Below are 25,660 nucleotides of genomic sequence, written 5' to 3'. Positions count from 1 at the left end.
GCGCGAGGGACATGCAGTGCTGCGGACCGTCGGCCTAGGGTTTGGGAGGGGCTGTGCCCCACGCGCGCTCTCTACACACACCCCGGAAGTTGCGACCGCTACATCTAGGCACAGAAAAGTCGCGCTCGGCGGTGCGATCCCTTAGATTGCTCGGCCGCGGAAGCCAGAGCTGGTTCTCGGGGGCACTGAAGACCAGCCTGAGATTGAGCCAGGCGTATCTTCAGGCACCACTTACTTGGAAGTTTGCCCCTTATGCTGGGCGGGCGCTCCCGTTCCCATAGTTGCCTCTTTCCTAGCACGCGTTTCGGAACCTCCCCGGGACGCGCCTGCATCCCCCGCTGCACCTTGGGCCAAGGAGTGCCCTGCAGGGTTCCCACAGTGCAAATCAGGAGACATTCTTTAAATGTTTATCAAATGAATAAGCGACCGTTAACTCGATCTTGGCGGGAGGTGGGAAGAGGGAAAGCCACGTGGTAGGGTTGATGGTGTCCTTAAGACAAGGGCTATAGTCACGTGTGCATTTCAGAAGGCGACCTATGGTCGAGTCGGGAGGGGACACGCGGAGACGCTCAGACTAAGGACAGACAATAAAGGGATAAGAAAGTTTGAAGGTGGACCCAGGAAACATCCTGAAAGCAAGGAAGAACTTTCAGGATGAAGGGCAGTCCCACCTCCCTGCCTTTCCTTATGCGGTTCCCTTCACCCTGAACGGAGGTCGTTCCCATTTCTCCATCAGTGGGGATCCTGATGGTGCATCTCCTCAAGGAAGCTCTCCTGGGTTCCTGACTTCTTCCGTTCCCTTTTCCTGGCTTGGTGTTCCCTTTCTCCATCCCGGAACACCCTTCTCAGGCCTGTGACTATAAGGACAGTGAACTCAGGTTTGAGGAGAGGGCTCGTGGTATTGCAGAGGGGCTGCAGAAGCCTCGCGGCCCCTTCCGAGATGGCCCAAGGGGGCTTGGGCAGGGAAAGCGGCCGTGCCAGTGCCCACCTGCCACTGGACTTTGCCTGCTCAGTTCCGCTCTCCTGCCAAATCCCCCTTTCTTCCGCCCACCCGGCGCGCCCTACCTACTCCCTGCCCAGTCCACTCTCGGGACCTGAGCGAGGCACTCACGGATTGGCGCCTGGACGGGCCCAAGGGCAGCCAGCCTCTCAGTGAAAAGCAGCTTGCGGGCTGTGAGCTGACCATGCAACTGGACCGACTTCGCGCGCAGTTAGCGCAGTGGCCTTTGGACTCCTTCTTCTTGTCCGGGGTCAGGGTGAGGTTCCCACGGGGACGACAAGGACCGGGGTCGGACTTTCCAAAGTCTGTAAAGGCTGGACCTGGGGCTACGGGGAAAGGAGCCAGGGAGGAGGGAGCCGGTGGACAGCCACAGAGCGGGAACCCTGAGCCAACCCGGGGTAGAATCCCTGAGGCTCTGAGACGGCTGAGGACACACAAATCGAGGGGCGAGCCGGGTCCGAAGGGATTTGAGAAGTGCCCTGGGAGATTTCCCTCCTAGCGTTTGTGGTGGAGCTGGCGCTGCCCGCGGATAACAATATCTTCCCGCTACCATCCCGCTCTAAGTGTTGCGCCTTTGGCCAGAAGAACGCATTGGCACCCAATGAGTGCTCCCCCAAAAGGGCACCAAGCAAGGTCCCTCCGAGAATTGGGCTCCAAAGGCACCCTCCCCCCTCAGTATCCTAAAGCCTATCTGAGAGCCCGCTGTGTACTCTTCACCCCATGCACCGGGCCAGGAGAGGACATGTCTCGGCTTCCAGGGCAAAGATGATCTCACTTTGTGCCAGCTCTGGTTTATGCGGGCACCATACCTGGCGGGTCCGCAGCTCCTGCACCCCCTGTTGTGGGGCATGATCCTCTTATCCAAGAAGGTCCTACCTGTGTAACCTAACTATCCTCCCCCTTCCCAGTCAAATTTGCCCCACAATCATCCACACTCATCCCTCCTCTATGGCCCACCCTGTGGGGCTTCCATCCTTATCTGCCAGCTGACCAAGCTTTCAGAGCTCACCAGGACCTTCCAGCACAACTATCAGTGAGGCCTTACTGATTCCTCGCTTTAAAAATGTTATTTTGGGGACGGCCGTGTGGCACATTGGTTAAGAGTTGGCTTGGGACGCCAGCTCTGAGCAGCAGGCACCCAGTTCGGATCCCACATGAGGGCCAGTGATGCTGCACCCTCTACAGCTAAGATGGTGAACAACAGCTCGACCTGGAGCTGGGCTGCCATGAGTCTCCAGCGACGGCGTAGGCTGCAGCCCCTGCTGCAGTGGGTTGCCATGAGCTACCATGAGTGGCCAGCAGCTGGTGTGAGTGGCCGGCAGCTGCCGTGAGCTGCCAAGAGCCACCGTGAGTGGCCGTCCAGTGGCCGGTGACTGACCTGCCTCACCCGGGAAGAGCACAATGATAGTGCCAATATGGGCCAGTGAAGCAACGTCCTCCACAACTAGACTGAAGAACAAAAGGACAGCAACTTGTCTGTTCCCCTCCCCCAATTCCCCAATAAAATCTTTTAAAAAAAAGCTGTGTATACATATATATAATCAAGTATCTAAAATGTTCTTATTTCATATCTCATAAATTATATTTACAGGGTTTTTTTAAAATCTGGATTCAAATAAGGTCCATACTTTGAATATTGGTGTGTTTCATTTTTTAATAAGTTTTGAGGTATGATTCAAATAGCTTACTGTTAGCCCATTTAAAGTGTACAATTCAATGGTGTTTAATATATTCACAGAGCTTATCACATCAATTCCCCTTTTCCCCCACCCCGACCCCCAATTTCAGCCCCAGCAACCACCAATCTACTTTCTGACTCTATGGATGTGCCAATTCTGAACTTTTCACATAATTGGAATCATCCAACATGTGGTCCTTTGTAATTGGCTTCTTTCACTGAAAGAAGATTCACTCATGTTGTTGCATATTCAGTACTTGGTTTTTTTTATTGCTGAATAATATTCCATTGTGTAGATATACATTTTATTGATCCATTTATTAGTTGATGGACATTTGGATTGTTTCCACTTTTAGCTATTACAAATAATTGTGCTACGAACACTTATGTACAAGTTTTTGTGTGAACACATGTTTTCAATTCTTTTAGATTTATTCCTAGGAGTGGAACTGCTGGGTCATATGGTAACTCTACATTTAACCACTTGAACTGCCAGACTGTTTTCCAGAGCACCTGCCCCATTTGAAGTTTCCAGTTTTTCCACATCCTTACCAATGTTTGTTATTATTTATCTTTTTCATGAGTTTCATGAGTCTTTTTCAATCTTCAGATTCCTCCTCTGCCTCTCCTATTTTCCTTGTAATTTTATTGTGTTGAAGAAACCAATTTATTTGTTCTGGAGAGGATCCCAGAGTTTGGATTTTGCCGATTATATCCCAATGGTGTCTTTTAACTGTTTTTCTGTCCCCTGTATGCCTGTAAATTTGTATTTATATTCTAGAAGCTTGATCAGATTCAGATTTCATGTTTTGCTTTGTTTTGTTTGGGAGCAAAACTACTGCATATGTGGTACTACGGACTTCCAAGAGAAAACATACAATGTCTGAGTGTCTTGCTTTTTGTGACAAAATAAGTTGTTGACATAACAGATTTCAATGTGCATTTCTCTTAGCATGAGTGAGGTGAACATCTCTTTATTTGTGTAAGATCTACTTATTTGTATTACTTATTCTGTCTGAACATATTCTTTCACCAATTATGCACAGCTGGCATATTTCTTATTTATTTGTAGAAATTCTTTGTCTACTAAGAATATCGGCTTTATCGCTGTTAGGTGACTTTCATTCACTTCCTCCCTAGGGCAATCCCCATAGCAGGATAGGCTGCACCTCTTACGTTCCAGGCATAGCTGCACTTCTCTTTTGTAGTTCTTCTCATAACACCACTCTTTATCTAGAGGGTGCTTTCTTTATGTCATTTTTTGCCACCTAGAGCATGAGATCCCTAAAGTCAGAACCTTGTCTTCTGATTCTCCCAGTTCTCCTACTCCTCATATGACCTAGCACACAGTCAGCGGAAAGGACACTCACCCCGTCAAACTCATGTGACCATTTGCTTGAAACTGCTTGGACTAAAACCATGGTGCCAAGCCCCAAGGAGCTTCACGAAGCGTGGAAAAGGCTGGGGCTGGACCCAGTGAAGGCAGTAGGGAGTGAAGGTGGGGACAGGATCATAGGCAGGAAATCTATAAAACAAGTGTTTGTAGATCAGGGTCCCTTGAACTGAGCTGACAAGGAGTGGACAACATCAATTAGTCTAGGAGGGCAGCTGATTGGGTGGACACAATGTCCATTTCTCTGCCCACAAGCCAGGACTCTGCCAGCCCCATCTGGACCACTCACATGGGGCAGGTGCGGGAGAGCCTTGTCCACATGAAGGGCACTGATGTGGAGGTCCACACCTTCCTAGGAATTCCCTTTGCCAGGCCACTTCCAGGGCTGCTGCAATTTACACCCCCAGAGTCCCCTGAATCTTGGAGTGGTGTAAAGGATAGGACCTCCAACCCAGCTACGTAAGCAGGGTGTTCAGGGAACTCCAGGCCCTGGGGTAAAGGGTACTCTGAACTCTGGGCTGGGCTGCAGTTGTGATTTCATTTAAACCTCCACGGCCAGTTTCCCCCCTGAGTTTGGTGGGTTCCCGCCATGCATTTTTCCTATAAGCCTGCTGAGGTTTGGAAGGGTGAAGTAACTTTCCTAGGCACAGGGCTTGGCACTCAGAGGGCATTAGCTCCTGCTGAAGGGATAAGCAGAGACACATATTTCCCTAGGTTTTAACTATGCCAAGCATTCTCTGCCATCAGGGAAGGTGTCTCTGGGAGAGGTTTGGGTTGGCTCCATGAACCTTGTAGGAGCCCCTGACTCCAGCAGCAGATACTGTAGATCCCTGTGGAATGGGAAACCCCCATTCTGCACAGTCATTGTGCCAACCAACAGGACCAGGTGCTATGGGCCAAGGGGCATATGTATGTTCTTACAACTGGAAACTGTGGAAGCAATGAGGTTCCCTGAGAGTCTGACTTGGGATGAACCACTGCCCTTCTCATAAGAAATTAACGTCCATTAATTCAGGCAACACATGTATGTGGGCTACTCTGTGTTCCAGGCCTATCTGGGTACAAGGATACAGTGGTGACTGTCAACACATGTGTCCCTCATGAGCAAAGGCTGGGCTCACCCCAGAGGCTGGCCCCTTCCATAGCCCATCCTAGGATCCATCTCCCCAACCTTGACCCTGCTGCCTTCCTGCCCTTGTGAGCTTGCCTAACCTGATCCTTCCTGATCCACCTGGGGTAGATGTTGCCTCCTGCATTTGGCAACCTGTTGATGGAGGAGTACATGGGAGACAGTAGGGACCCCCAGACTCTCCAAACCCAGTTCCATGAGATGATGGGGGACTCCATCTTTGTGATCCCTGCCCTCCAAGTAGCAATTTTTCAGTGTGAGTACATCTCTAACTAAGGCCAGACCTGCAAGGAGCAGCTCAGAGCTGAAGGTCCCAGGTGAAGTCTATTGGTGTCCAGGTCCCAACCCATGTTTATTTTTTGGACCCGTAGGTGCCAGGCACTTGCTATCCCCCATCTTGTTAAATCCTTGTGGCTAGTTTAAGAAACACTTTCCTCATTTTACAGATGAAAAAACTGAGATTCAGTGACATTCAGTGACTTACCCAAGACCACACCTTAGGAAGTTCCAAAACCATAATTTGAATGCAGACCCTTTCCACTGCCCCTGCTCCAGCCTAGGCTCCCTCACCCCATTGCCCAGATTCCAACCAGCTTTGGGCCTAGCTACGTTATCACCATGGGTGATGCAAAAGCTCCAGGTGAGGGGTCATCACATCATGGCCAATCCACCCCACTCCCCTAGGTTCCCATGCCCCCATCGGTTTCTATGAATTCCAGCATCAGACCAGCTTCTTCAAGGACAGCAAGCCAGCCCATGTGAGGGCAGACCATGGCAATGAGATGCTCTTTGTCTTTGAAATCTCTTCCTGGAGCAGCCACAGGTACTGGGTGTTAGGGCTGGCCACCAGCCAGATGGGTGGTCCACTGAGATTTTCCCTGCTCTAAAACCACTCAGGGGGTCCCAAGGATGCACCGGGCTGGTGGGTGGGCAGGTGGAGCCTGAAGAGCCGGGGGGTTCCTACCCCTTGACTGTCTCTGCAGGTCATGGTATGGTTCCATGGAGGGGCTCTCATGGCTGGCACCACCACCACCCACCTCCCAAGACGAGTCATCCCTGGCTGCCTCTGGGGATATGGTAGTGGTCATAATCCAGTACCACCTGGGGTCCTTGGCTTCCTCAGGTAAAGTGGCAGGCCTAGCTGATGAGAGGCCAGCTCAAGAGGAATTGAGGATCTAGGGTGAGGCTCCAGAGCTTGAATAGAGATGTCTCAGGCAAGCAGGGTGTCTGGGGACCAAGGGCCCTTGCCCCATGCTGCCTGGGCAGAGAAGGGTACTCCCTGAGGCTCCCCTCCTAGGGAAAGGGCTCAGCCAAAGCCAGAATTATACAGTGAATTTAGTCCTTTGGAGAGAAGATGTTGGCCCCTGGTGTGGGGCCAGGATCCCAACAGGGTGTGGGGGCAAGGAACAACAAGCTCTGGCAGCCACTTGAGAGCCAGCCCTGGCAGGCTTTCCAGCCAGGCCCACCACACCACGTGCTGGGCATATGGATACCAAGTGAGGCTTATAGCCAGGCCAGACTTGGGGAGCAGGGGAGGGTCTGGTATCCTAGTAACTGGTTCAGAGCAAACCTGCAACGGCTAAGGAAAATCTGTCAGGGTAGTTAGACCATGCTAACCACTGTCCCACTGTACCCCCAACACTAGAGACAAGCATGTGCCTGATAACTGGGGCTTCCTGGATTTGGTGGCTGCTCTGCCCTGGGTGCAGGGGAACATCACCCCCTTTGGGGTGACCTCAACTCTGTCACCATGTTTGGAGGAATTGCCAGTGCCTGCATCGTTTCTTCCCTAGTGAGTCACCACAAGGGACTCCCAATGATGTCTCCTGTGCTTCCAGACCTTCCAGCTCCTCTGCCCTCCTCTGACAGCCATCTGTGCCCTACACTGCACCCTTATCCTTGCTGGCTGCAGGGTGGTTTCCCGGAGCCATAGCACAGAGTAGAATCATCACCATGCTGGACTTACTGGATTCTGACCTGTGGTCCCTGGCTCGGGTCTCCATTTCTTTCACTCTCTCACCCCACATGTACTTACCATACCCTGCCTTGTGCTTTCCCTGGGACCCTAGAGGGCGTGTCACTGGTAAGGAGCTCCTTGTTGGCAGAGAGGGACCCATTGGGGTAAAAGAACCACACTGCCTGTGGGAGCTCAGAGAAAACCACCAGTGCAACCTGGGAATAAGATGATTCAGGAACCCATCCCTCCTGCCTCACTTCCCAGTGACTCCCTGACCCTGCTCCAGACTCAGCACCTACCATTATCCCCTCCCTGCCAGACCAGCATGTGCTGGCATCCCTCCCCCCAAACCCGATCTCATTTCCTTGTTCATGCCACAAAACTGTACTTGTGCCACTGGTTCTGGGAATCAAGTTAACTAGATAATGACACTGTTCTCAGAGGGATACAAGGGACACAGGGAACACACAGATAATGACAGTATGACATAATGGGGGACACACGGGGTGCCTGGAGCCCACCTAAGCTGGTGGGCAAGGAAGGCCTCTTAGGGTTGGTGGCAGGTCTCTGGCCAGTCTTGAGGTCCATCTCTGACATGATTGCCCCAGCTGTCCTATAGACACACGCCCTCTCTGTAGGAGGCAGAGGGCTAAAAAGTGGGTGTTGATGGGTGAGGAAGCAAGTCACTTTTGTCTGTCCCCAGAACTTCAAGGACCCCTTGGCCTGCAGCTCTAACTCCTTGGCTAAGATGTCACAGTGCCTTCAGCAGAAGGCAAGCAAGGAGCTGATCCTTTCCAAAAAGTTAATATGCCCTCTTCTTGGGGGACAGTGGCAGGTAATGGCACAGATGGGGTCCTGTCCAGCTCCTGTGGGAGCACAGGGGCAATCAGCAATCTGGGGTGAGACCTGGGCCAGAAACCCATGAGGGGAAAGGGCTAAGGACCCAACTAGGCCTGGGGCTTGAATGGAGGGTAGGCCCTGTCTTTCAGGGAAGAGGCCTGCTTGGGAGTCATTAGTTGCCTTGTCTCCTGACTCCTCCTGGATCCCCTAATCCCGGTGACCTCCATCCCCTCTCTTTCCTTCAAGGTTCAGCCACCACTCAGACATGCAGCCAGGTGACCCCTGGGGTCCCATCTTTTGAGGCTTGGGCCTGACTGGGAGGCCCCCTGCCTTGCTTTCTCCTGCAGAATGTTAAGGCTTTCTACACCATTCTTTCCCAAGAGCCCCAAGGCTGAGATGTGCTGAGGAAACACAGTTCTGTATGACTGGAAAGATCAGACTATGAGGAGCCTGTGGGCTGCAATGGGAGTGTGGACTTGTGGGTAACTGAGAACCTTGGAAAGGTTTTAACCAGGGGGTGACATAAACAGGTTGGAGGAGGTGGTGAGAATGGGGGGTAGAGAGCAGGGAGGAAGCCAGTGCCAGCTTTCAGGAAGGTAGAGAGGCACTGGTGGGCCCAGATTTAGAGTTAACAGACAGACCTAGTGACTGATGGGATACAAAGATGAGGGGAAGGAAGACTCCCCAGGGACTGCCTGGAGGTGAGTAGCACTGGGCCGGAAATCAAAGGCCTGGTTTTGACCACACTGGATGTATAAAGAGCCCTCTTCCTCCAGGCCTGAGGGTGTACCACATCTGGCAGTCATAGGGGTATGGGGAACCACCACCAGCTTTGGAGGGCTCTGGAGAGGGTGGGCAAGCCTGCTGGTGAGGCCCCAGACCCTGTCCTACCGCCAGCTCTCCCCGCTTCCCCTCCCCGCCTCCAGCTTCTAGGACTTCCTCCACATAGGGAGGGAGTAGAATGGCCTGGCATTGTCCCAGTGGCTTGGGGAGCATTCACACATTGTAGGTGCTCCTGCAATTCCAGTCCTCTTGGCTCTATTCTCTCTTCCCTGGACCACTGCCCCTCACGCTCATGGACTGCCCCTCCCCTGCCTGTCAAGGTGTCCTTGACCGACTGATGGCCCTGCCTCGAGGACCCAGCAGCCACGCAGAGGTAAGGGGAGAGATCCAGAGGGCACACACAAACTCAGACCAAGGTCTGCAAGGCAGAGACTGGTGGACTAAGGGAGCCTCCCATGTGGTGCAGTCACAGGAAGAGACCTATAAGCAGTGCGAGTATGTGACCACTAGGGGGTACTGCAGGATCAGGCATGCACACCTGGACCCGGTTACCCAGCCAAGGAAAGGGCAGATGCTCTCAGTAGATATAGGTAAGAGTGTACATACCCAGTGCCAAACTTAGTTACACACACACACACACACACACACACACACACACACACACAGGCAGGCACACATGCTCACTAATAGGGTTTGAATCCATTTCCACATATCACTGGATATGTATCATTGAGCAAGTTATTTTTCGTTTTTCCATCTGTTAAATGGAGGCAATGATAGTGTTCCCCCTTCATAGATCTGCTGTGAACATTGAACGATCATTAGCTGTAAGGCAAATGTGCGAAAAAATGCTTTCTGGTATATGTATGGACACAGACTCTAATCACACTGTCTGAAAAAAATCATATGACTTCTTGACTACAATTTAAAGATGGAAGGATTGGGGGATGTTAAGGGGTGTCATAATTTTGGCATTGGCCTCTTCCACCTTAAAGTAACTCTTAAGCCCATGTTTGCCCAGAAGAGGTGGCAGATGGAACCTTATATTCTGAATGGCAGACTGAGTTGCCCTCTCAAGGAAGAGACCCTCTTAGAGTCTCAGGGAAGCCATCACAAATCTCTCCCCCACTCTGTCTGCAGCCCCTCCTCTTGAATTTTAAACTCACCTCCTCCCCAACTTTTCCAGTTCACTGCCCAGATTGTCCAGGCCCTAGGAAGGTTATTCGAAGAACAAAAAAAAGCTTGGTAGGGAGACACCAGCTTTGCTACTTGCAAATAGTGGTTCCCACACATCCCTTCTCCCTTTGCCCTGGTCCTTGGGCCTCTCTTCCCGTCAGCCTCAGACTCCTGATGCTTTGAAGGTGTTGTTGCCCACTTGAGCCTCTCCTGAGGTGGGGTTGCCCCTTCCTACTGTCCCTGAGCTCGCCTCTCCTGATTTTGGGGGCCTTGACCAGGGCCCAGGGCATAGGCAAATCTGCTGGCAGTGACACTTGCTGAGCTCTCCTCCATGCTCAAGCTTACTCACATCCATCCTCTCCTTCATGTCTCTGAATAATCCTCTAGGGTCCTGAGTGGATCCCCATTTTACAGATAAGGAAACTGAGAATCAGAGCCGGGAAGCGCCTTGCCTGAGGCCACAGAGAGAGTCAGGAAAGGGCCAGGATTCATACCCGAGTCTATTGGCCTCCAAATTGCATGTCCTTCCCCCTTCAGCATGTGTCCTCATATCTAGAGTGGGTTTTCCAACTGCTGGAGTTGAGGTCTGTGGGCTGACATAGGTGGAGGGGCTGGGAGTCTAACAGGTAGCAAGGCTGGCAAGGGAGGGTTTTTACAAGGTGACAGCTTCAGACTGTGGCAGCACAACCCACAGAGCTGTTCTCAGATGCCAGCACAAGCCTCCCCTTCCCCCCTCCCCGCCCTTCTGGCCTGGATGTTGGGATTGTCAGTGTGCACAATATTGCCCCAACCAGACTTCAGGGCCTCACCCCTACTGAATTGGTCTGCAGGTGTGGGGAGCATGCAGGGTGAAAGGTTGGGTTGAGCCTCCCTACCCACAGAGGTCAGTCAGCATCCAGGCCATTCTTCTCTCAAGTCTCCAGGCCCTATTATCTGATGCCATACTGTCTCAGACCCCATACCACCTGAGGCCCCAAGGAAGTGAAGACTGAGCCCAGCCATAACTCTTCTTGGATGAAGTAAGCAGCAGTGAGAGCACTGGGCCCCCCAGGCCTCCTAGGAAACCAATTCCCCCTCCAAGCAGACCCAGAATCACCACAGGGGTCTCAGAGTAGCAAGAATGACAGGTGGGTGGTCAGAATCCCATCATCCCTACGTAGTCGTCTCCTGAAGGGACCTCTGTGTAGCAGACAAGGAATGAGGCAGAGCCAGGTCAAGCCCCCAGAAGCTGGTATCCAGCCTCTGCCAGGACCATCCCCTGGGGTAGAACTGCCCAAAGTCACCACCCCAAGGGCCGGAAGGAATCTGACTCACAGTGGAGAAGCCCCTGTCAGGCTCTCCATGACCCTCACACCAAAACCTGGGTGAGGCTCCTGGCCCTTCCCAGCCTCCCAGAGCCTCACGAGTGCCTTGGTCCCCAGGACCTCCATTCCTGCAGGGCTGTGCCCTGGCCCCCATGTGGCCAAATGGAGCACACCTGGATCTCAGCCTGGTGCCAGAAGTGCTAGGCCAGAGTTCTAGGAGAGAGACAGCACTGGCGGCGGCAGCAAAAGGGCCTGAAGATACCCCATAACCTCTGAAGCCAGGGTTGGGTCTGCCCCATGTTAGTGCCACCAGAAAAGTACTGGTGGGCAGTGGGAATTCCTGAATTATCTCATTGGACCAGATGTTCAGTGAAAACAGGCTCAGGTCTGGGCTTCTCACTATGCAACCCCGATCCCAGGTCATGGAGTAAGCCCACCTGTGGGCAGCCACAGCAGTCTTTGGGAGCCATGGGTATCTCCATGAGCTCAGTCAGGTCCTTCCCTTTCAGAGGAGACTCGGGTTCTTTGTCCATGCCATAAGGCTGGGCAGGTTGTTCTTACACGAGGGGATACAGGGGTCTGGCTCTGTAGGAGTTTGGCACATCCAGAAAGGCACCCTGGAAGGGGATGAGCTGAATTTTGGAGGATAAGTGGGAGTTCACCTGGTTGACAATGCAGGGGAAAGCATTCCACACAACGGGAACAGCATGCGTGAAGGCCCCCATGCTTTGTTCTCCTGCTCTTTCCTACTAACAATAAGCCATCGTCCATCTGTGGCAGTGCAACTCACATGTCCTGTGGGGCCTTGGCCAAGTCATTTCTCCATTCTGGGTCTCAGTTTCCTTACCTATACAATAAGAATAATGATAATGATGGTGACAACAATAAGGATGTTTAGAAAGAGTCTTGGCTGGGCCAGATCTGAGATTCTGATACGTAGCACTAGGTGACTGTTCTCCTGAATCACCTGGCATCCCTTTTTGGGAAAAGACCAAGGCCCTATCTAGTCCACTATTGGGCTTTAGACATACATAGACATGTCTGTCAAGTGGGGTGGGGTGTCCTTACAGGCCAGATTGCAGGATGAGGCCAAGGTCCTAGAGAGAAAAGGAGCTTGTATTCACAGGCTCAGCCGCTGGCCCTGGGGTCATTGCAGAGAGCATGATTCTGGGCTCACCAGGGTTCTCACCTGACCTCCCACGCACAGGGGGCAGGTACACCAGGAGAGGGATTCAGCCAGTGTCCCTGGCCACTTCTGTATCTACAGCTGGTTCTTCAATAAAGTGTAGCCTCAGCTCAGCTATGGACTTGATAACAACTCCTGGGGGCCCCCCCCTCACCCCCAGGGCCGCCCAAACATACTTTCTGGTAACTTGGATGTGACTCTCGATCCCCAGAGATGCTCCCTGAGCTCATCTCAGGCAGCAGACCTCTTAGACCCTCCCTTCTCTTCCTTCTGGAGCCAGCATTGCTTTACCTGTGGTGACCAAAGGTTATATTTGAAGCAGGTAATATTTTCTGATTCCCAGCCTTTCCTCACTGATTTCCAGCCTTTCCCTCCCCCACCCCCCGATTTCCAGGCTTTTCCCCCCTGGCTGCACCATTTTACATCCCCACCAGAAGTCTATGAAAATTTATACTTCTCCACTTCCTCAACAACATTTATATCTGACATTTTCATTTTAGCCACCCTAGTTAGTGTAAAGTGGCATCTAATTTGGTTTGATTTGCATTTTCCTGATCATTAATGATGAACATCTTTCCATGTGTTTATTGGTCTTTTTAATATATTCCTTGGAGAAATATCTACTCAAATCTTTTGCTCATTTTCAAATTGGGTTGTTTGCCTTTTTTGTTGTTGAGTTGTAAGAGTTCTTCATATATTCTGTTCTTTATATATCTTTTAAGGGATGTAAGTCTCTTAACAACTATATGATTTGCAAATATTTTCTCCTATTCTGTGGGCTGTCTTCACTTTCTTCACTCTTTTGCATGTGGCTATCCAGTTGTCCCAACACCATTTGTGGAAAAGACCATCATTCTTTCCCCCATTGAATGGTTTTGTCACCCTTGTCTAAAATCAGTTGATCATAGACACATGGGATTATTTATGGACTCTCAATTCTATTCTGTTGATCTACATGTCTGTCTTATGCCAGTACTTCCCTTTCTTGATTACCATTTCTTTGTAATAAGTTTTGAAATAGGGAACTGTGAGTCCTCCTACTTTATTCTTTTATTTAAAGATTTTTATTGGGGAATTGGGGGATGGGAACAGCACTGGGGAATTGGGGGAAGGGGAACAGACAAGTCCTTTTGTTCCTCAGTCTAGTTGTGGAGGACGTTGCTTCATTGGCCCAAGTTGGCACCATCATTGTGCTCTTACCGGGCGAGGCAGATCAGTCGCCGGTTTCTGGATGGTCGCTCACTGCGGCTGCTGGCTGCTGGCTGATCACGCTGGCTGCTGGCTACACACGATAGCCCATGGCAACCCACTGCAGCAGGGGTTGCAGCCTATGCCACCAGTGACTCAAGGCCGCCCAGCTTCCAAGTTGAGCTGTTGTTCAGCATCTTAGCTGTAGAGGCCAGTGTCACTGGCCCTCATATGTGGGATCCGAACCTGGGCCCTCTGGCGTCCCCAGCCAGCTCTTAACCAATGCGCCACTCGGCCAGCCCCCTCCTACTTTATTCTTGTTCAAGATTGTGTTTAGGCTATCCCTTCCAATTTCATATGAATTTTAGAATCCACTTGTCAATTTCTACCAAGAAGTCAGCTGAGATTTTTGTAGGAATGGATAGCATTGAATCTATAGATCAATTTGAGGAGCAGTACCATCTTAATAACATTAAGTCCTTTCACCCATGAACATGGGATGTTTTCCCATTCATTTAGATCTACTTTAATTTCTTACAACATTTTATAGTTTTCAGAATATAAGTTTTGGACTTCTTTTGTTTGGGAGCCTCTGGGCCATGGAGGGGCCCTAGGAGTTATCAAGTCCACTGTTAAGCTGAAGCTATACTTTCTTGATCAGCCACTTGTGGACACAGAGATGGCCAGGCATACTGGCCAAGCCACTCCCAGGGCATCTTATATGCATCCACCTCCATGATTTGGTCTTGGCCACACTCTCCCACCTTCTCCAACCCCCCACCTCCTTGGCATTGGCCTCTAGGCCTCCTCAGTCTAGTCATCTTGAATACCTACTAGCCTGAAGCTCCAGAAGTTTCCTTGATAGACCAACCTAACAGATACACACTCTCCCCAGGCCTGCAGCCGCTACATTTGATGCTCTATGGAATGGAGAAGAATAACTCCTCCCATTTTGATGTACTCTGGTGAGGGTCCTCCCACGGCCAAGTTGCTTGGGCCCAGAATTTCAGCTCAGTGAGATGATTCTTTTACCCTCCCAGGTACCCTTTACTGCTCCTTGTGGGAGGGAGGTCAAGTCAGAAACCTAATGAGCCCAGACCATACTCTGCCTTCCCAGGAGGCCCACCACCTGCTAGGCCAGCTCTAAGCACAGGCTCCTCTCTCTAGGACCTTGGCCCCACTCAGCAATCTGGTTTCTAAGGACACCCCACCCCACTGTCAGAAGCCCAATAGTGGATCAGATGGGGCCTCAGTCTTCCCCCAAAAAACAGAGGCTGCTGGGTGACTTAGGAGAGGAATCACCTAGCGTTAAATATCAGAATCTCAGCTTCTTATCCCTAAGAATGCTGCACCAGGGCCACCTAGCTGACCTGGCTAACCGTTGGATGGGACCCACATGAGTCCTCGGCACTCCACTGAGGTTCCCGGCCTAGGAAAACTACTTCCCACATGGGCCAGATGAAAGATTGTTTCTTCCCCAGGGAGAGATGGCTGGAGTAGAGCCAGCTGTTGGCAGAACCAATCCTTAAGATACACAGAAATGGACAAGTTGCTGCACAGCTGGGTGGGGGTGTCTACATGTGACTGGCCCCCAGGCCTGGCAGGTGGACTCACAGCCTTGTCTGCCTGCTCCACCACCCCTTTCCTTTGTCCTCTACCTCCCAGCTTGGTCCTTGCTTTGAGTGACACATGCTTAGTGCACACAGATAAACCAAACTTGTCATTGCCTGGGCAGCAGAAACAAACAGCTCCATCATACAGACTGGGCTGTATACTCCTGTTGGAGTGGCCACTCACAACCTACAGGGAGACCAGCAGAGTGAGGCAATGAGAAAGGGAATGTGGTCCAGAGAGAGGGACCTGGTCCCCAGGCAGATGGAGCTACTGGCAGCCCCTACTTCCCTGGGCCTGCTTTCCCTGTCCTCCTATCCATGTCCCGTCAATGATGGATAGAACTTTGGGGACTACAGATAGGGAAGTGCCCAACAGAAGGGGCACCACTTGAGCTGGACCTTAAATATGAAGAGTTTGCTGGGCAGAGAAGAAAGCATTTGGCAGAAAAGACAGAGGTATAGGGGCTTGGAGGTAGGAGGGTAGGAGGCAAGGGGCCATGTGCATCTGGAGCTAAGGTTGGCTGGGAAGAAGATGACTAGATGGAAAGGAGGGCCTGGGTTAATGTGGGTGAATCTGGACTTTATCCTGAGGGCAGAGGGAGCCAGGGAAGGTTTTAAGGGGGGCAGTGACATGGTCAGATTTGTGTTTTCTACCAGTCCCTCTGGTCAGATTATGGAGGATGAGTTGGAGGGGGTTTGAAGAGGCTGGGGCAGTGTCCTGGTCAGAGGTGGTGATGGCCTTCACAAGGCAGCAGCCCTGCAATGGAGGGAGGGGGCCTATTCAAGAGCTGTTTGGGAGGTAGAACAGAAACTGAGGGGAAGGTGAGGCATGAAAGACAGGGGAGGTGTCCAGCGGGCCCAGATTTCTGGCTTGACAGCACCAACAGGATCTCCAACAGGAGCAGGGAAAATCTCCGCGGGCTGATCCACTGGGCAAGGAGCAAGGCAGAGGAGTGGATCCTGGGGAGACCAATATGCCTCCCATCCTTGGACCCTAATGCTAATGGAGGCCTCTCCAACATGAACACACACACACACACACACACACACACACACACACACCACTGCCTGGATTTTCCTTTTGGTTCTATTCCCTTATTGAGAAACCTGGGTTGAAACAATTCTCACACTATCACAGCCTTGCTGGGCCCAAACCCACATGGTGGCCACAAGAATCCTGGGTAGCAAATCACCTCCATGTACCTCAACACACAGAAATAATACAAATGGCTACACTTCAGCGAGGACTGTCTGTACCTGAACAAGTATGTGCCAGTGCACATGCATGGGAACCCTCCACTGACAGTGAGTACTCAATCTCCAAATGCGTGCAATCCCACGCTGTCACCCCACGGCCCCGCTCAGGCCTCAGCCTTCCTTGCCCAGGTGATGGTCTGGTTCCCATGAGGCGCCTTCCTTTTGGGCTTTGCTTCCAAGTACGATAGCTCTAAATTGGCAGCCCACTAGAGAGCCTTCATACCCCAGCATCCAAGCCCCGAAAGCAACGGGATAGTTGGAGGAGGGGGGAAGCTCCTTTCAAGCAAACATTTATCTTCACAATAACCCTGTCACATGGATTTTATTACACCTACTTTACGGATGAGGAAACTGAGGCACAAGACATAAAAGGCTTGCTAAAGGTCATGACCTCGTGGTGGCAGAGTGGGAATTTAATCCAGGCTTGTCTGACTCACCCTGCCACCTCTGTCCAGACCTGGAGCAATCCCTGAGGAAGAAGTGGCCCCCAGAGGGAGCATGACAGCGCCACTCTCAGGGGAGGCAAAATCAGCAGAACATCTTGTCCACCTCTAACAAGGGGACAGGCAACCAGATAGCCACTAATCAGAGGGAGCCTGAGTGAGGGCTGGCTGCTCAGCCTGCTGGAAGGTGGTCCTAGGCAACCTATGCAGAACTCAACAGAGACTGAGATCGAGCGGGCTTGATTCACGCCAGTGCCTACAGGGGACATCCCGACCTGGGGGTCCAGAGGTCTGACTCCAGGCCTGCTTCGAAGGGTCCTTCATTTCTCCCCTCCAGGCTTCCTGAAACGGGTCTGGAGAAGGAAACTTTTCCAACCAGCCACCTAGCTGGAGGCCATCTTTTCCCAAATTAGAGGGAGTGCCCCTGAGCAGGAGCAGGGGCTCAGTCAGGGCCCGTCCAGGCTGCAGCAGATACCAGAATCAGAAAGGACTCTCAGGGAAACCCTAGGACTTCCTTTAGGAATCTGAGCCTGGAAGAACTGCCATGGGCTGAGTAGACTGGATGGTGGGCTGGCCCCTGCCTCCCACAGCCCATGTCTCCTACCCTCCCATCCCCTAAGGAAGATGCCTCTCTTCCTGTTTGCTCCTCCCCAGGTGGCACTGCTGGATGAGGTGGGAGGGCTACCGTTGCCCTGTCTCCACTCTGTACTGGCATCCCCTGAGGCCACCTAGAGTCTTTCCTAAAGCCCCGGCCAGGCCCCACCTCTCAGGGAGCGGTTCTCAGAACTGGATGATCTTGGTGAAGGCCCCAAGACACCTCTGTGGCTTTTCCCCAGGCCACCGCGAAGGGCCCCGTGCAAAGCTGGCGTTGGAACAGCGCACACACGTGTCTCCTGAGGGCCCCTGTGGCTCAGCTCCTGCGGAGCTTGAGTCTCCGCTCCGGAAGCGGCGCCCCTTCCTCTCCTCCAACACCCCGTGAGCCCCCACCCCCAAGCAGCAATTACCGGTCGAGGTGGCTGGGGGAGGGCCAATTAGTGCGGGAGACGCGGCCCCTGTGCTGTGCCTGCGCCGACCGCAGCTCCCGCAGCGCCGCCGCCGCCGCCTCCAGCCCCCAGGCTCCCGCTGCCGCCCTCCCTGCTTGGCCGACAGCTCTGGCTGCCTGGGAGCCCCGGGGGACGCGCCATCCGGCCTCCTGCCAACTGCAGTGATAGATCCAGCCGCTTGGCGCGGGGCCAGATCCCCGGCGGACGCGAGGGCGCCTGGAGCTGAGTTGGGTGGTTGGGGCAAGCAGGATGGGGCTTCTCTCCTTGTGAGGACTCCTGCACCCGACAGCCTGCGCCCCGGACAGACGCGCTGGGAGCGGGGCAGCCCCAGCCTCAGGCAGGCGATTGAGAGGGCCAGCTCTGCTGAAGACCTCTCTTGGCCTCATGCTTCTCCTGGACTGACTGTCAGGGGGTAAGGAGGGAAACAGACGCAAGTAGACACACGGCCAGACAGGCACATGGACAGTGAGCCAGGGCAGTGTTGGGGCTGTTCATGCTGGAGAAGGGCAGTACCTGGCACTCAGAAGGTGACAGTGGGCAGGGATGCTTCTCACCCCAGTTGCCTGACCACTGAGATCCTCTGGGGGATGATGGAAAGGGTCGGCTGGAAAGGCTGTGGGAGCACAGAGGAGATGACCTAACTTGGGCTGGGGTGGTGAGTCAGGGAAGACTTCCCAAAGAAGTGTCTGAAAGGACAAGCAGGAAAGCCTGGAAGGGATGGAGGTGGAGAGCTGTTAAGCCAGAGGGCACAGCAGGAGCAAAGGCCTAGAGGCAAGAATTAGCCTGTTCCATCCCAGCAGCTCTGTGTTAGTATGGCCCACACAGGAAGTCTAAGAGAGGAAATAGGGCCCAGAGCTGGAGCACTGTGCCTCTGAACTTGGGCGGGAGCAAGGACTCTACCCTGAGGCGCTGGGGAGCCATGGGAAGGACATATCCTGGCCAGGCTTATCTTCCAGAAGGATCTTTGAGGTTACAGAGTACAGAGTAACTAGAGGAGGAGAGAGTAGAAATAGAGAGACCTGTGGAGAGCGATGCAAAACCGGACAATAAGTCCTTCATGGAACAGGGCAAGTACGTTCATAAAGCAGATGGAGATGGAAAGGGCTTGCTGACAATAAGGCGAAGGAAGGTAGAAGTTGAGATTCCTAGGTGTCCTGTTGTTCTAAGGAGTTTTTGGGCCAAGGCAGGAGGTCAGCTCTGACCAACTCTACCACCCCCTCCACTACCATCCATAAGATGGCCCCTGGTTCAGAGTTTTCTCACCCAGCCTAGCCTGGGAATTTATGTGACCCTTCCCCAGGGCCAAGGGATCTCAGCCCCTACCCACTGGGTCCAGGAAAAGCCCCAAGAGGGAATCCAGTCTGTGGTAGGGACCCAGGCAGGGCCAGGTGTTGTTGGGGAAGCTCCTCAGCTCCCCTCTTCCCCCCCCCCATAAAAAGTCAATCAAGACAGCAATCTAGCCTCTCACCATTGACCTTCTATAATCTCAATGATAGCTCCATGGCCACAAGGGGTTGGGTTTGTGTATATTTGTCTATGGAGCAAATCACAAGGGGATGAAGGCCCATTTGAGCCCTGAAAGACCTCAGAGGCTGAGATCAGATGGCCTTGCAAAGCAGAGCTCAGCATGCCTCTTTTAGGCAGAATTTGGGAGCTGGGAGCTATGTGTTCCTGCCTGGGCCTGTTCCTCTGTGTGTGTCCTTAGACAAGCCACTTGCCTCTCTGGGCCTGGTTCTCCTCAGCTGTGCACTGGGAACCATGCCTGTGGTAGGACACTACTCTAGCCCAGCCCCCATCAGCCATGGTCCAGGACTCCTGTCTGCTCTCAGCCCCTTTAGCCACAGGCACTGTGGAAGGGCATGCTGTGACCTCACCAAGGAGCCACTGAGTGATCATTATGGATCTCCTACTGTGAAGGAACAAGAACCCTTTTGAGGGGGAGCCTGAAGGTGGAAGAAAAACCTTTCAGGAAATTAGCACCAGTGACAGGAAAATTCATCAACAGCTGGTAGAGGTGCCTGTGGCTGATTCATGTCTCTTGCCTTAAGGAGTAGCTCTTCTAGCCTGAGGGAAGGACTGGTATGCTCCAGGGCCTTCCAGAGATCCCAGGCCCAAAACTCTAAAACTCTGGGCCTGATGCTGGGCCTCTGAGCACCTGCCGAAGGTGCCCATTGATTTGCTACTCCAGAATCATGGGATTCTGCTTTGCTAGGAAAGGCTGATGATGGGCAGGGGTCATAGGTTCTAATACAACTCTTCTCACTGCTGTGTGATTTCAGACATTCAGTTGGCCTCTCTGATCCTTCTTGTCAAGAGAAATCCTGACCTTGCTTGGCTTCTACAAAACTCAGCACGTCTGGGAAAAGAATAATTTTTCCAAGAGTGAGGGTACAACCATACCCAAACAAACCTTAGTAGTGAGAGTCTAATGGGAAAAGCAGGAAAACAGCTGGATATGGAACCTATTGTCCTGGACAGCACATACCTTCCTCCCACAGCCAGCACCCAGGTATGGCAGGCAGAAGAGCTGCTGCAGCGCACGTCTCCAGGGGGCACCACTTACATGCTTTACAGTGGAATGAGCCCCTGGATATAACCTGAGCTCCCTGACCTGCCTCTTCTGGGCTTGCCCTCTAGACACACATTTATGCCACAGGTGCCTCAGTGAAGTCTCTGATTAGGTGATTACTCAGTCACCACCTAACCCAAAACATCCACATTGGGTGGTCTTTACAGCCCAATGTACTCTCTTCAGCCTATCCATGGCACCTCTGAGTCCATCTCAATCACCAACACTACCTAGGTTGCAAGGCATGCTGGGAGCTTCCCTTGGACAGGAGGGAGCAAGATGAAGTTAGCATAAGGTGGGGTTAGGGAAGCTACTAAGATTATGAGGTACCTTCGAAGAGATTGGGTTCAGTTTCCAGGGCAGACATTGGTGAGGGGATATTGTGGGGCATCATTCTGCCCAGTATAGTCAAGAACGACTTCTCAGAGGCCTCTGGACCCACACTTAATGAAAGAGTATGAATTTGCCTGGCTGAGAAAGAGGAGAGAAGCAAGCTAAAGAGTGACAATTAGCCAGGGCTGAAGGTGAGCTCCTTGCCCACTCACTCAGAAGTATCATATAGTAGAAGAGAATTATCATCTGCTTTATTAATTGTGTTCCTAGAGAGAAGGCAGGCTGGTGAGGTAGCACGGGCTAGTAATTCTGAATGCCTATTTACAAGGCAATATTACAGCATGATGGAATACTCAGCCTGCCAAGATGGTTTAGAGCTTGGAAAATTTGGGAAAGAATCCAAGAACAGGGCAGGGTGTCAAGGTATCATCTACAGGGAGACAAAAGGAGAGAAGGTAAAAGAGGATGCATTTGGATTCAGGAGTCGATAATGAGCCAGAAGTGAATGTTGAATTATTCAACCTCCTTTATTGATCCATTGATCTCTATCTGCAGGTTTTGGTTTATTCTTGGTTGCGATTTCCTGTGTCTGAGACGCTGAGAAGAGAAATGTGGGAGGAGGGAACAGATTTTAAGACTCAAGAAGAGAGAAGAGGCAATGTCAAAGAGAAATTTGGTAACAGGTATCAGGAACCTTAAAATGCCCATACCTTTTGACATGGTGGTGCTACTCTGGAAATTGACCCAAAAAACAGTATCCAAAACTTTTAAGAAAACACCTTAAGCCCCATGATGTTCACAGAAGTCTATTTTATAACACTGAATAATAGGAAACAACTGAAATAAATGTCCAACAATTGGGGATAGGCCAAGATGCCATTAGGAGTTTTATGTGATAACATGGGGAAATATTTATGCCATAGGGTTAGGTGACAATGGGGCACTCAAAACTGCACCTATAGAATGTGGATGGAAGGAGGACAAAAAATATATACTGAAATGTTAGCAATGATTGTTTTGAGGTGGTTGGACTCTCTTCTTTTCCTATATTTTCTACCAAAAATATGTACAAGTTTTAAATAATTAAAACAAAAGTTAAAGGGTGGGATGAGAGACACTCTTATAAAGGACATACAGTAGTAAAATATACACAAATTAGTGGGGAGCCAAATCTTCCCAGAACCCAGGGTGTTGCTCTGTCCTAGGTGTGCTGATCATCTCCCTGGCACATCGTATCAACCCAAATGATAGAATGAGGGATCAATGTGGGGCAGTCACTCTGTGGAGGAGAAAGGCCCCTGAACTCATATTTAAAGAAAAAGTATGAGTTTTCCCAGCAGAGAAAGTCATGCTAGATAGGGGAACAGTTAAGAGCAAAGGCCCTAAGGCATGTGGGAAATGCATGTAGGCCAGTATGGCTGGATTGCAGGGTGCCATGGGGAGAAATGATGGGAGATGGGATTGGAAAGGAAAGTAATTATTGTCAGGGGGTCATGAATGCTGGTCTGAGGGCCTTTGCCTTTCTGCCACAGGCAAATTGGATACTTGGGGGAAGGGGCTTAGGCAAGAGGGCAGTGTGGTTAGAGCTCACCACTGTTATTCTCTAGACCCCTAGTCTAGTCTGCTTCCTATCACCCTCCAGAAACTTGGAGTGTAGTTAAGGGGAAGGGGAGCAGTCCAAAGCAGCCCTTGAAGATGGTCGGCCAGGCCTCCTGACCCCAGTCTGGCCCTGTTCCCACCGCATCAGGCTCAGTCCCCATCCCCAGGCACCCAGACAAAACGCTCGCCTCCCATGACAAAGAGGCTCATTTGGAGCCTGGGCAAGATTTGCAAACGTCAAACTTGTAATTACAAGGATGAAATCATCTGGTTCCTTTTAAGCAAACGGGTTTATTGATCCCAACACTGAAGAAATGCTATTCTGGGGAACTTGCTCCTCTCCATTTTCCCTTCTCTCTGGTGGGGGAGGGTGACAAGGAAGCTAAGAAGGGGAAGAGCCTCCTGGGAGGGGAAATCCTTAAGGGTCTAAGGGTGAATTTTATGGTATATAAATTCTATCTCAGAAAATAATTCTTTAGGGTTCAGGAAACTGTCTCATTCAGGCAGATGACATTCTCATCCTAAACTTAGACCCATCTCCATCCAGAAACTAGAAGCTGGATAGAGCTAGGGCTTTAGGCACTGTGCCAGCCACTAATTTCCCGTCTCTCCCACCCCCTTCAAGTCTCATTTGTGGCTCCAGATCCTATTTCAGCTTCAAGGTGGTACAATATTTCCTCAGTAACTGAAGGGAAACTGTTTCCTTAGGTAAAAGGCACCAGAGGCTAAGGGACCTGGGAGGACCTCACTCCCTCTTTGAGGAGAGGCAGATATGTGTGGCTGGGGACACCAGACCTGGATAAAGCTATCCTTTCTGTTGGAGTTGGCGAGGCAAGACGTCTGGGCCTTGATCTTCCAAGTCAAAGAGGGACAAACAGTTGGGCTCGAGAGCAGGAATGCACAACCATCAAGGACAAGAGCCACAACCTGCCAGAAGGCCCACAGTAGGACCACTTCATTCAACCTGCTGGCGACCCTTTGGGAGCATGATAGGGAGGAACAACCCCAGCCACAGCTCTTCATGAGCTCAGTTAGGGAGACAAGCAGGACATTTGGCATCTCCATCAGAAGAGGCCTTAGAATGGAATGGTTAAGAGCAAGAACCTTGGATCATTGCCCCTCTGAACTTCAGTTTCTTCATCTGTAGAATAGGGTCAATAATACCAAACTTGCAAGTTTATGGTAAGGAGTGAATAAAGATGATATACTCCAATGCTTAGCCATTTTGTTATCTCAATGGGTCAAGGTCTTATCACTGTCCTATGGTCACTTATTTACCTTTTCAGAGTCTCTATTTCCTCATTTGTCAGATAGGGACAAGAAGACGTGTCTTAGAAAGTGGTTGTATGAATTAACTGAGACAAGGGGCATAGAATCACCCAGCTGACAGTTGGGCCAGACAATTGAGGGCTCCCATCCCCTGCTCAGTTTTACTGTGCATTCTCTGCCTTTCCATTCAAAATCAGTCTGGGAGCAGCTGCCTACCCAGGAACTAAAAAAGAGGAGGCCCTGGCTCCAAGCAGTGAGGCTTCAGAGAATTCAGCCAAATTTGGGGGGTGGGGAGGGTGTTTCTAGGCAATGAACCCAGGCTTTCATCTGTGGGCCCTACTAGAGCTGGCTCTTAGCAAACCCCTCCATGGGGTGATGCCTGGACCAATCCAAACCCAGCTGGACAGAAGCACGGAGCTAAATATAGCTGACCTGGATGAAAATTTCCTTTATTAATTTCCTTTAATTCAATTTTTTAAATAAGTGAAAAAATTTTAATAACAACAGCAAAAAAGGCATACAGAGGTCAGCTGAGGAGATGGCCTGCTACAGCCTACGGCTTGTTTCCCAGTTGTCCTGGCCTGTTGGATGCCAGACAATGCTGAGTGTGGGTTACCCTGCGGCCTGGAGTTGCCAAAGGCTGTCTGTGGTGTTGCTGTTCTGGGTCTGCCTGGCAGGCTTTCTCATCCCTTTCCCTCAGGACATCATTTCCCACCCCCATGAGGCTGACAGAGTACTCTGCCTTTTTCTGTATTCCCATCCCTCCTGTTCCAGCTCCCTTGAACCTAAAAAAGATTTGTCTCAACCCTGACCTTTTCCTTGTCAAAGCTCACGGTGTCTGTCTGGGCATCTAGGCCACTCTAGTGATAGTGCAACTTTTATTTATTTCACATTTCCCATGGCAGAAACAATTATTACTAGAGTCCCAACACCAGGATCAGCTGCAGGTCTGTGAGCCCTACCTGGACGCATTGTGGAGTAAGCATGCTGCTGCCTCATGGATCGTTTTTTAGAGACAGAAATGGAAAGTTTTATACAAATGTCTACCTAAACAGGATATGATGGTGCTGAATGCTATCACATGGGCTACCCTTTTTTTTTACTACCATAGAGGCCAACAGCAGAAACTGCTGCCCTGACCACTGGCCTTCATGATGGTGACCACAGTCCTTGATGACTGGGAGCAAAATCATTGTCTTCCTCTCATTTAACAATGTCTGTGTTGTCCTAGTGTTCAAAGGTCTTAGCTGAACTGGGAAGACTTGAAGTAAAGGCAGCAGATGGATCAAAGTTTCTATTACTGTGAGTGACTTAGTTCTGCCTTGGTGCCTTGGGGTAGAGGCTGCTTCACTCACCTCTCAAAATAAGTTGCAGATGTTTTAAGACTGGTTTTGTCTGTACTTTGCCTGTGCTGATGTGGAGTTTCCTCCTCCAGTTTCACCAGAGCCTTTAGGCAGCAAAATAAAAATGACATCCTTTGCCATATGTAGCTGATACAAACTGTTCAGTGGGCCCACAAGGCACTCCCATTCACTCCTTTGAGTGAAACTGCTCTTCCCATCTTTCAACCATCAGGTTCTTTCTGAGGCTGCCAATCCAGGCACCCAACCCCTGATAGAAGAGCATGTGACATAAGTTGGCCAGTGTCATCACATCACCCTGGACATGGTGATTTGGTAGAGGGGAGAGTGTGACTCAGACTGAGCCAAAGTCCTTCCCAGGAATTTTGAGACTTGGAGATGGAGAATGGCTGCTCCCATTCTTTGCCAGGAAATGAATGCCATCAAGAGAGCTTGAGAGAATTAAGCAGTAGAAGAAATGGAGAAATGCCCTTGGAAGGAATTGATTCTATGTTTGCTATTCAGAGAGAGTGTATTTGTTAAAACCACCAGCCTACTGG

The 25,660-nt window shown here is 51.2% G+C and overlaps 1 protein-coding gene across 1 annotated transcript; it reads left to right on the top strand.

Moving 5' to 3' along the window:
* Positions 1 to 52: 52 nt before the first annotated feature.
* On the top strand, positions 53 to 18,216 carry LOC109388783 (pyrethroid hydrolase Ces2e). Its single transcript, XM_019653803.1, is given in 8 exon segments — positions 53 to 1,206; positions 1,209 to 1,261; positions 4,331 to 4,530; positions 5,121 to 5,130; positions 5,312 to 5,456; positions 5,885 to 6,023; positions 6,184 to 6,323; positions 18,026 to 18,216. Coding segments are annotated over 8 exon segments (900 nt in total). The 5' UTR covers positions 53 to 1,184.
* Positions 18,217 to 25,660: the final 7,444 nt, after the last annotated feature.

Source organism: Hipposideros armiger, unplaced genomic scaffold (assembly GCF_001890085.2).
Source record: "Hipposideros armiger isolate ML-2016 unplaced genomic scaffold, ASM189008v1 scaffold_9, whole genome shotgun sequence".
Classification (NCBI taxonomy): domain Eukaryota; kingdom Metazoa; phylum Chordata; class Mammalia; order Chiroptera; family Hipposideridae; genus Hipposideros; species Hipposideros armiger.
The sequence above is the reverse complement of the archived record's forward strand: the minus strand, read 5'-3'. Positions and strand labels throughout refer to the sequence as shown.